The sequence below is a fragment of the Erpetoichthys calabaricus genome, chromosome 9, assembly GCF_900747795.2.
Source record: "Erpetoichthys calabaricus chromosome 9, fErpCal1.3, whole genome shotgun sequence".
NCBI classification, from domain to species: Eukaryota; Metazoa; Chordata; class Cladistia; order Polypteriformes; family Polypteridae; genus Erpetoichthys; species Erpetoichthys calabaricus.
In genome coordinates, this window is record NC_041402.2 from 13575546 (window position 1) to 13587786 (window position 12241).

Consider the following 12241-nt stretch of genomic DNA (forward strand, 5'->3'; position numbering starts at 1 on the left):
GAGAAAAGTAAGTTTGATCTATTAAGCTCTACTGTTTGGCTAATTGCTAAGTGTTATCCAAATATCCAATATCCAATATCCAAATGACATTAAAAAGTTATCAGGGTATCCATTTGATCTCTCTTCAGTAGATTATTCCACTTTCCCATAACACCTTTTCAGACCTTTCACCGGATTCCTCAAGTATATAAAAAAAGGATTACTTGATTAATGTTATTGATGCCTTTGAATTTATTCTTTCAAATTTAATTGACTTTTAGAATTTGTAGTCCCCTGAATTAAGCCCCCACATAACCACCATAAGGGTTTGGTTTCCTTAAGGAAAGACATGACCCACCAACCAAGAATAGTTTTTGAAGTATTAACAAATGTAAATAAAATAGTTTTAAATCTCTGAGATTTTTCAGTTAAGACTGGTGTTAAATTTCTGTTTTGACCTGCCTGAGCAATTAAATACATTAACACTGCCACTCAACTTTTTTGTTTAAGCTCTTTTTCTCTTTGGGTAGCCTACTAAAATAGCATCCCGCTGTTGAGGCTCTCTGCTATCTGACCTTTTCAGATCACCCAGAATACTGAGGCCACTTTATGTATGTTGTCCCTTCTTAAACTTCTGAATTGATGTCATCCACTTGTACCCCATTCCTGCTTGGACTCTGATTATCTCTTAAGTTCCCTGCACATGCTGTGCTCTTCACTACCTGCTGCATCTTATTTCTTCCTTCAAAGAGAAAACATTCTACCATGGCCTGCCTGCATACTATGCATTCACTATACAGTGGTTCTGACGCAGATTTTGTATTCTTATATTTTACTTTCACAGTATGGAATGAGTATCCTCTCCTTCTGCCAGTCAGCTTATTTCTCAAAAACTCATACTTCTAAAAAGCTGTGTCTTCAGGCCTTCTTTATCCAACAGTTTATTTTCTATTCAAATATTAAGAACTAAAGTGTTTATGACAAAACTGCTTGTACTGGCTATTTTGTATATGCCAAGTATTATGTTTTAATTTGTGGCTCTTAAGGCAGACAGAAAGTTACAATTAAGATTATTTTCAGACCTTTGAAATTTGAATATTGGGTTAGGGCCTATTTCATAAGGCCAGTGATGTAAAGTTCAGTGAGAATGTATTAATAATTTTATAGCAGAGGTTATGATTAGAATGCTGTCAAGAAGATATTGTGTAATTAAAATAAACATGTATTCTAGTGTTGATTTTACGAATCTACTGAGTTTTACAGTAAGTAGAAAAAGAATTATAGGAAGATTGTTGTATTGCTGTTGGACAAAAACTAACTAATTGTATGGTCTGTGAAGTCAGTCTCTAAAATGATCGCAGGCATAGACAGGATAGATAGCATTAATCTTTTGAGATTATACTAGCATGTATCACAATGTGTGACTATTACAACTGCTTAAAGTTATGAATTATGGATCAGTCACATTGAAATGTCCTTTTCTAAAAGTAGTGACTCCATACTTTTTCATGTTTGGTTCAGTTTGACTTATCTGATATACATTATATGAGGTAACTCAACAGCCTGTGGTTTAATGCAACCTTACTTAACCATTTGCTTGCTTCATAAGTCACCACTGCATATCCCTCTTTGTTTTGTGCAAAAGTCTCCTCCCTTACTCCACTCCTCTTCTTCTTTCATAGGGATTGGATCACCACTGAGTCTTTCAGAACTGCTGTACACTTTATACCTTTTCACAGCATCTACCACTGTTGTCCAAAAATAACCTGGGCAACATTTAGTTTCTCCTACAGTTTCTCCCCATAAATTAGGATTAAAGCAAAGAAAACAGTAATTTTGCACGGTGTGACATGCTTATAAAATCCATGGTATTTTCTTTAAATAAAACCTTGCTATCCTTGAGCTCTTCATATTGTTGTGGTGTTTTCTATTTTCAGCATCATTGATAATTGTCATTGATATATTTAACAATGTGTGTTTTGGATCAGTATAATGTTGTTCATTATCATAAAAATGTGCAATGTTTGATGAGGGAACACTGTGACAACAGAGAGAGACAATTTGAAGGGCAGGGGCATCACAGGTGAACCCCGTATAGTTGAAGATCTTGAATTAAAGCTTTAAAAAAAAAATTAGCTATTGATGCTCTTGCGATACGTCTTTCCAGATGACTATCCATTGACTAGAATGCTGTGGTGGTGGCTTTATTAAGATGGCTTCTTGCAGGAAGAGGCAAGTTTAGGTTGCTGGGTACCAGAAGTGACACTACTGCTCCTTGCCCCAATGATCATCCACTCTGAAGGCAAAAGGAAAGGAGAGGCATTAGGTTGCAGTGCCAGTTCTTATTCTAGAGTCATGTTACTAACAGATCAGCCCTGAGATGGTCTGCCAATTGGATGTGTGTGACACCCTCAAAAAAATCAAAACTAAAGAAAAAGTGCTAGAAGTGAGATTTTCATCCAGTAATTTTCTTGCTTAGAAAGACAGATAGATAGATACTTTATTAATCCCAAGGGGAAATTCACATACTCCAGCAGCAGCATACTGATACAAAAAACAATATTAAATTAAAGATTGATAATAATGCAGGTAAAAACAGACAATAACTTGAATAATGTTCAACGTTTACCCCCTCTGGTGGAATTGAAGAGTCGCATAGTTTGGGGGAGGAATGATCTTCTCAGTCTGTCAGTGGAGCAGGACGGTGACAGCAGTCTGTCGCTGAAACTGCTCTTCTGTCTGGAGATGACACTGTTTAGTGGATTCTCCATAATTGACAGGAGCCTGCCTAGCGCCCTTCGCTCTGCCACAGATGTCAAACTGTCCAGCTCCATGCCAACAATAGAGCCTGCCTTCCTCACCAGTTTGTCCAGGCGTGAGGCGTCTTTCTTCTTAATACTGCCTCCCCAGCACATCACCGCATAGAAGAGGGCGCTCGCCACAACCGTCTGATAGAACATCTGCAGCACCTTATTGCAGATGTTGAAGGACGCCAGCCTTCTAGGGAAGTATAACCGGCTCTGTCCTTTCTTACACAGAGCATCAGTATTGGCAGTCCAGTCTAATTTATCATCCAGCTGCACTCCCAGGTATTTATAGGTCTGCACCAATCTTATTGCATTAAAGTTATAAAATGCTGCAAGTAGGCCTTAAGTAACAAATTGTGTGTTTAGTTGTTTGTGTCATTTTTATTTTACTGTACTTAAGGAGGTTTTAAAACTAAACAAAGTACTGGACTGGTCCCCTGCAAAGGTTCAAATCCAATAGAACTGATAAAAATGTTAATAAAGTTAAAACACTTAAAGGTTGCACATACTGTAATAGATATTTCCCCATACCATTCTTGGTATAAAAAGACATCCAGATTTTATTCAGAATCTTAAGGGATATTTTTCTTTTCCACTTCTAACATTCAGCAAGCTTGCAAGCAAAAAATACAGGCTTTTGACTATGAGTTGTCAAGCATAAAGGTTGGGTAAGCACCACATTAACCTACAAAATAACACGTGAGATAAACTACTTATATTTAGTAGTTAGTTTAGTTTTATGTAAAATACCTTAGTCCTAAGGTGAAAAAAGTGAGGGTAGTTTCCAAAGTATTTGTGCAGCAGTAGGCAGTCAATATGATAATAAGCAGCTGAAATATGTTTATTACATACATCTATGCATTAGTAGGTTCATTCCATGAAACAGATGAAAACTCCAGGCAACAATGAAACATGTTGCTAATTAGTCCATTCATACTAGATTTCAGACCTACTTTGCAAGTGATAATACCCTACGCTAATCAAAAACCTAATTGTATAACTTGTACAGCATATTCCAATTAAGCATTGTCATAGCATTTGATTTTCAGTTTCCTTTTAGCCATTTGAATTCTTATTTGTAATATTTTATTAGTGTAAGCAGGCTAATTAAACCTGTGTGATTTAATCATACCTTGGAGATTTTTGGTAACTTTTTATTATTACTTTTCAGCATTCCTATTTTACTGTGCCTGACATTAGAGAACTCCCAAGTATACCAGAAAATGTAAGTAGTGTCTTTAAATATAATGGTAATAACTTGATCTTTTGGTTCATACCCATCACAAATCTGTCATTTGTATTATGCATTAAATGAATTGTCCATCCATACTATGACATATAATGTTGGGAGTGCATTATATAAATGTATAGTTTGTTTATTGCTGATAGTACCTATAAAATCAACATAATCTGTTCAAGGCTACAAAGTTTAAGACACCTCAGAAACCAATTTTGCCTGAACAGTTTAAAAAAAAAAAAATATCAGGAGAGAAGTATGCTCTTATAAAAAGTGTGGCTTGGTTACAACATGAAACCATAATAATGTCTGTTTAAGTTCAACCTGTGATTTATCCTTATATTTGTTTGCCTCTGTTTGACCACCTCTAGTGCTAACAACATACTTTCTCATCCATCTGAGCACCCACTCCCATTTGCGATCACTTCTTTTTTTATTATATATATATATAATACGTATATAATAAATATATATGTGAATATATAATATATAATAAATATATATCTGAATATATGTATTCACTCACTATAAACTATGACAGTAAGAATGCTTTTAATCCTAGTGCTTGCAAATCAGTGAAGACAAGTAGACTGGTGACTGGTGTCTATGACACCAATTTATTTCTTTCAGTTAATAGGAAATGCAGTATTACATTTCCATAATTAATTAAGGTTGTATTCATGGAGCAAGACACTTCCAAAGAGCAAACATTAGCTTCTAGTTTCAAGAGCTGAAAATAGTGAGAATGTTATGTAGTTTGCCCAGTAAATTTTATATGATTACTGTTTTAGATTGTTCTTGCAACAACAAGTTTTACACTCAACTTCATTGTTTTATGTTGCCTAGTAACGACCTATTAGTACTTGACTCTCAGTTTTATAATTCAGGATGCTGGACTTTTTTTCCCCCCCCTTTGGCCTTCCTCTGATTTAGCGACCTGAGTTCATGAACTCTTCCTCAATAGCCTTTGTCAGTGATTGTTATTTTGCATTTAAGGAGGCTTTTTCAATTGCTCTCCTACTACAAAACGTGCTAGTAAACTCAGTCACTGAAATCTCAACTTCAAAAACTGCAGGCGAAAATACACTTGGGGTGGTGATTGAAACGATTGTTCTGAGTGGGTCACAGACTGTATGTATATCTGTTTGTCAGTCTTTGGATCTAGGAATGATTTGTTTTCTCTGTTTTTAATTCAGACTCAGTATTTGTTTCTTTATTCTCTAAGGCGCATGATGATGTGTAGCCTTTACAATTAGCACTATCTGTAATTAGCAAGTCAAGTCAAGTTGGGGAGCATACACTGGTACAGTGCGTTGCCGCACCCACTACACGACGAAACAACTCAGGATCCTGGTTGGCAACTCCCCATTTAGACACGCGGTCCAGTCCCACGCTCTGGAAATGACCCTCTATCTGCCGCAGCCAGGTGTTACGTGGGCGACCCCTTGGCATGGTCCAGCCACTTGGGTCACCAACAATGAGGATCTGTATTGGTTGAAGTGGTTCTCCACTGTTTATGTAAAGTGAGTAATTTTGAAAGTATTATGTAAATGTGATTAATTAATTAAACTGAATGATGCTCTGTATCAGATTTTTCTGAATAACAGTTAGCTAAACTTACAAATATTTTTTCTCTATATATAAGTAAATTATATCAATTTAAGATAGTGACAGAGAGCCTAACACACTGTTTTAAGATTGTGTCTAACAATTCTGTTTTGTGGTGTGAAATGTAGCACTCAGATCTAGTAGAGCAAGTAGACACATTTTAATCATCATTCAGTTTTACAGCACTTTAACAAATATAATCTCAGTGTTTATTTCTTTAGCTCTTAAGCCTGAACAATACTTTTGAAGAAGATAATTTTCATTCAATAATTGTATAACTGCTTTCAAAAAACAGTTAAGCTGTTTTTAGCTTGAACAGTAGTTCATTTTTTTCTGTCTTCGGATTTTTTATTTGTGGCAAAGCTGCTGACTAACATATAGACAAATGCAGTAGCCTCCATTTGTGAAACTGACATCAAAGTAGTAATATATTAACTCAGGGCACAAAAATATATATTTTGATAGATTTTTTTACTATCTCTTAAATAAGCAGGAAAATTTGTCTGTCCCAGTGTTCGTCACAATGCAATCACCAATTGAGAGGAAGAGTAAATATCCAAAAGCTACAGTTTTGGTGATTAATAAAAAAAAAAATCTAAATGTGTGATCAAGTCAAGTCAAGTTGGGAAGCATGCACTGGTACAGTGTGTTGCCGTACCCACTACAAGACGAAACAACTCGGGATCCTGGTTTGCAACCCCCCAGGCAGACACATGGTCCAGTCCCACCCTCCGGAAATGACCCTCTATCTGCCGCAGCCAGGTGTTGCGTGGGCGACCCCTTGGCTTGATCCAGCCACTCGGGTCCCCAACAATGAGGATCTTACTAGCTGGATCACCTTTGGGGGAAACGCGCCACATGGCTGTAGTGCCGTAACTGACGCTCCCGCACAATGCAGGTAATGTGCCTCATTCGGGACTCCATGAGCAACCACTCATTCGGCACAAAGTCAATCCAATGGTACCCAAGGATTTTCCGGAGAGACACAGTACCAAAGGAATCCAGTCTTCGTCTCGGGTCACTGGATAGCGTCCTTGTCTTGCAACCATATATCAAGACAGGAAGCACCTGGGGCCTCATGTATAAACAGTGCGTACGCACAAAAATGTTGCGTAAGCCCGTTTCCATGCTCAAATTGCGATGTATAAAACCTAAACTTGCCGTAAGGCCACACACATTTTTACGGTAGCTCAAACCCTGGTGTACGCAAGTTCTCCGCTCGGTTTTGCAAACTGGTGGCATCCAGTGTCAAAGCAGTGCTACTGTTCCAGTGTGGTTTCCCTTTGTTTTTCAGATCCATATCCCTGACGTGGCTTTATAAATACACTGAAATTAACCACATATTGTTTATTAGTTTAAGGCATCTGATTGTAATTAACCTGTAACAAAAAAATGATCCACAGAATTGCCAAACTATTCCAAATACCATAGCTGCTTTAGCGTTGTTACTCTCACTGCACCACTCGGAGCAGTTGATCAGAAAGAGAATTACCGGTATACAGAATCAAGCACATGTTGCCTCAGCCATTCGCTGTTTGAACTGCTGTCATCCGACAAACGGTTCAGAGCCTTTCCTGTACAGACCTTGTGGTTCAGAAACAGTTTCATCCTAAGAACTATAAATGCACTCAATCAGTCCATCAAGTGCTTCTTATAGAACTGTTTGTAGTTACAAGTACAATTACCTCACTGTAAATTTGCGATACAGTTATAATATTACACAACCTGCAGCACTTCATAAAGTGCGTATTTACATATGATGATGATATAATTTTTAAGATTAAATGCAGCAAAATATGTTTATTACATTATACTGATAAAATGTTAACGCCATTTAAATAATCTATATTGTTAATAATTAAACATGTGACGACACTGTGTTGATGCGCTAGGGATGAGCTGGCGCCCCGATTATTCCTGCGCCGTGCTGTATTCTTGCTTGGGCTGGCGCGACACTGCGGAAAGACAGATGGATGGAATATTTAAATATTTACTATGAAGATATTTCAACGTTCTAATGGCTTAACATTTATTACAGAGCTGATCATGTGGCGATTGGTTACTCAGTGAAAGAAAAGGAAGGACAGGAATTGGGGGTTAGTACGTTTGAAAGAGACAGTACTGCTGCAATAAATTATTTAATTGAAGGTCGCGCATGGCACAGCAAGCATCTTGCGGGAGGCAGGAACAATCTGTGGACAAGGCGCCTGCTCACCACTATCACTGCGCCACCGTGTTCCCATGTTTAATAACATGCTTTAACTCCTGTCATCGTGAAAATTATATCACGTATACATCTCAGTATTTAAATTATTCAGAGAGCTGTAATATTACGGATGTAATGGATTCTGTGTCCTGTCGGAGGAAGAGAAAGCCCGTTTAAGAAGTACATAGAGCACACAGAAGATAAAGTACAAAACAAAGCATTTAACATGCTACTTTAGTTACTATGGGATTTGAGAAACTAGTAAATTAAACGATTTTAAGATGAAGTTTATGATGATCTACTTTAATGACAAAATAAACTACGTGATTAAAGTGGAAATTTCGAGATTAAAGTTGATATTTCGTGCTTTTTTCCCCCACTGTGTGCCTATTTTTTTTTCTGTACCCTAATAAGCTTTCATATGACACTCAGACGGTGGGCTACGACTCGCCTTTTCATGGCGACTTTGATATCTGACCGCTTCTTTTTTATTTCGGGCACTGTGTGACTCTCTGTTACTCGATCAACTTCCATTTGTTGATTATAGCACTGTTTAAACCAACAAATAGTACGTTTTTTCCTTGCCTCCACTTGGTATTCGCTGAAATTCTTCTATTTTCCCCCATGCTTTTGCCATTGTCTTTTCACAGAAGGTTGAGCTTAAGGGTTATTTATATTGATTTGCATATTCAAAAAGGCGTAATTCTGGGAGGAGTTGGGGCGGGACAGCAGGCACGTGCGTTACTTTTCATGCTGATCAGGATTTATGTAGCGGAAGAACGTAGAAGTTGGCTTTTGCACAGATTTATGCATCTGGATTTTTTTGTGCGTGAGCAAATTTCCGATTTTGTCCATACGCCATGTTATAGTGTGAATTGTACGTACGCCATTATACATGAGGCCCCAGGACTCTAAAGACTTGAACCTTCGTCCTTTTGTATAGATCTCGGGAGCACCACACACCTCTTTCCAGCGACCTCATGACCCCCCCATACTCTCCCAATCAGTCTACTGACTTCATAGGAATAGTCACCAGAGGCATGAATGTCACTGTCAAGTTAAGAAAACCTCTTGACAAGGTCGACACTCTCTCAACAGACACACTGCTGATGGCTGTGCCCAAGATGTCATTAAAGGCCTGGATCTTGGTTTTTATCCAGGACACTCGCATGCCCAGACACTCAGACTCCTCGCTCAGTCTCTCGATTGCCCTGATCAGAGCCTCCATTGACTCCGCGAAGATCACAGCATCGTCAGCAAAGTCAAAATCTGTGAATCTTTCTTCACCAACAGATGCCCCACAGCCGCTAGACCCCACGACCTTGCCCAACACCCAATCCATACAAGCATTGAACAGAGTAGAAGCTAGAACACACCCCTGACGATCCCCAGAATCAACTGGGAAAAACACAAAACCGTAAGACAGGAAATTCTAATTTAATTCAGAAAAAATTATATATCAAGGTTGTGAAAAATGTGGCAACTGTCACGTCATTCACACGTAATCGAGGCTACTATTCTAACTGGAATTGGAAAAGAAGAGGACATTTTCATTCCACGTATACCTGTGATTTCCAATGAACTCCCTTTCAAATTCAAAAAACTTCAATTTCCAGTACATCCTGTCTATTTGTGGTGTTCATAAATAAAGTGCAAGGACAATCACTTTAAGTTACTAGAGTTTACCTCAAAGAACCCTGCTTTTCACACAGTAAGCTATGCATCACCAGTTCTAGAGTAGGTTTAGGAAAGAATTTGCACATTCTTGTTCCTAATGGCGAAATGAAAAACATTGTGTATCATAAGGCACTCTAAATGATCCGTTGCAACCATAGTCTATTATTCATTAGTAATGGCAGTTTGACTTTTATTCGAATAATAAATTAATTGATAAACAATAAATGGAAACTCACTTTTTTCCAACCTGAGTGTCAGCCGGGAATTCCCACTAGTTAAGTAATATTTTTCACGTGCCTTCATGTGTAATTTATAATCCATAAAATGATGTTGTTTTACCTGTTTGTTAAATGATTAAATGACTACAGTTTTATACCCATTCAGTTGGATTTTTTTGTATCTTTTGATCTTTGTACTCTGCTGTGATGATAGCAAATGGAAAGCAGTATGTGGTTGCTCCCAGAAGACATACTCAAAGGAGAAAACAAATCCTAAATAGCTCTGTAGTCTTGACAATTGCTTTATTTTACTAGCAACTGGTTAAAACCAATATGCAGTGAAAATTTCTAACAATAGTTTTTACTGATGTGTGCAAAGATTGAAAACTTTTCAGTACTAAACCAAATGAACATCCAATGAGTTATACTTGACAGTCCTTATGCACAACCTTGATTTTATACCTGTAGGTGTATTTACTGCCAATTCATGATATGAACAAAACATACAATTAACAACTCATATTTTTTTAATCTGATTCAAACAAATGACAGTAGTGATAGTAATAAATACTCTTGATGAAGAAAAGAAAGATTTCCTGTCCTTACTTTGTTATTGATTTGCAGGTTGAAAGCATTCTTTCATATACTGTACAAATATTAAATATTGTTTTAATAATTGATTCAGAATTGTTAATTTATGTGTTAATGTAATAGGGCTTCCCTGTTGATGGTCCAATGGGACAACACAGTATTACTCCAGTGGAGGCCAGCAGCTCTGCTGTACAATGTTTGGGTTGTACCCTACACAACACTTGTGGCCGTTGAGGTTTCACATATCAACTGTCCTCAGTGGCTCTCTGTAAACAAGCTTGTCAGTTCTTTACTATTACAAAAGTTAGATGACTCTACTCACCCAGTCTCGCGTGTATAGGAACTTTAGTATCCTATGTATTAATATGAAAGAGTGTGCTGATTTATATGAGACAGAGTTACTGACAGAATTTTATTGCAATGTTCCTTTGCACATTTTCAAACACTGTTAGTCCTTTTTATGTTACTAGTGTTGAGATGACATCAAGAAACATGGGTGATCATAATGCCTAAACCTGGAATCAAATATAAAAAAGTGACTATGAGCATTATTTATGTTACTGTGTGTTGCATAGAACAAAAGCCTTAATGTTGAAATCATTTGGAAGGCATTAGTTTAGTTATACTTGTTTATAAGAATATTACAGAAGGTGATGTGCAGCCACGTCTCATTTTAGTTAATCACACAGTAAGCGCTCTTTCATGTTGGATTTCTTCAAGTGCAACACAAAAAAAGCATGAGATAAATGACTTGTGAAATTTGATAAATACGATAGCAGAGTATAAGAGGTATGGTCTAAATTTGATTTGCATTTGGATTATACTAAGTATGATACTGTTGTAGTGCTCAGGTCAAAATACAATATTTCATTTTTTTTTTTTTTTTACAATATGGTAAGTATTGTAAAATACTATAGCTTTGGAATATATTTCAATTTGATATGCTGTTTTAAATTTTTTTAGTTGAATTCATGTCCATATTGTCAATATTGTCGATCTGTTATTTGCAATAAGGGCAACGCTTAACTCAAGCACACAAAAATCTTTTTTCATGGAAATTGATCTCTTTAAAACCAGGAATACTCAGTTATGGTAAATGGTAAACACATCATCTAGTCCTTATTAGATTAACCCTTGTGTTTATAGTAGGACGGTCAAAACAAAATTGAGCTTAGAATGTTTCATAGTAAAAAACAAAAACATAATTTTTGTAATTTACTAAGGTGTATTTTCATATGTAATTTGCTGTTGGAGCTAACTTGCTGGTTTCCTTATTTATTGAACTGTCATACACATAAAGATATGTTAAACACTGTTGAGATTTTGGGTACATGTAAAAGATCTTTTTATTTTTATTTGCTTTTGCTTGCTGAGCTATATTGCTGTTGTAGCTAAGAACGAGCAAAATTCCCACAAGAAGCATGTGAATACTCCAACTATTTAAGATAGCAATTTCAGCTAAAGTTTAAACCTTACCAAATTCTCAATATCCTCTGTTTGGCAGAAAAGTATAATGACCCATATCAACTTGTATATTTGAAGAATGTGAAATTTAGTGTAAATCGAGTCCTGTTAGTTGGAGGGAGTCCAGTCCTATTGTATAGAGCTGCTGGAGTTGCTGATTTTCATATGACAGTGTTTGCAAATTACATACTTCCTTTTAAGCTCTGTCTTTCCTGTAATGCTGTGATAAACAGAATGACCTACACATTCTCAACTAAAACATGACCTGAGATAGTACTAGATAGCAGTATTGTGTTATGATAGATTCAGTAAAATGCAGTACTTCTAATTTCACACTAATCAAGATAAGAAACCTTAGTGTTCGTCCTTACTATGTTGATGATATACAGTATACCAATAACATATATTGCAACTTTTGTTGTTTTTATTTATTGCTACCATTAGTGAAAGGCTT

The 12241-nt window shown here is 36.7% G+C and overlaps 1 protein-coding gene across 6 annotated transcripts in view; it reads left to right on the plus strand.

The window, feature by feature from the left end:
- dennd1a (DENN/MADD domain containing 1A) overlaps positions 1 to 12241 on the plus strand; it is a 1314459-nt gene that overhangs the window by 608493 nt on the left and 693725 nt on the right. For all 6 annotated transcript variants that reach the window (XM_051931936.1, XM_051931935.1, XM_028809158.2 and 3 more), the window contains exon 8: positions 3958 to 4011. In XM_051931936.1, the coding sequence (XP_051787896.1) occupies positions 3958 to 4011 (54 nt within the window). The remainder of the gene's footprint in view (positions 1 to 3957; positions 4012 to 12241) is intronic.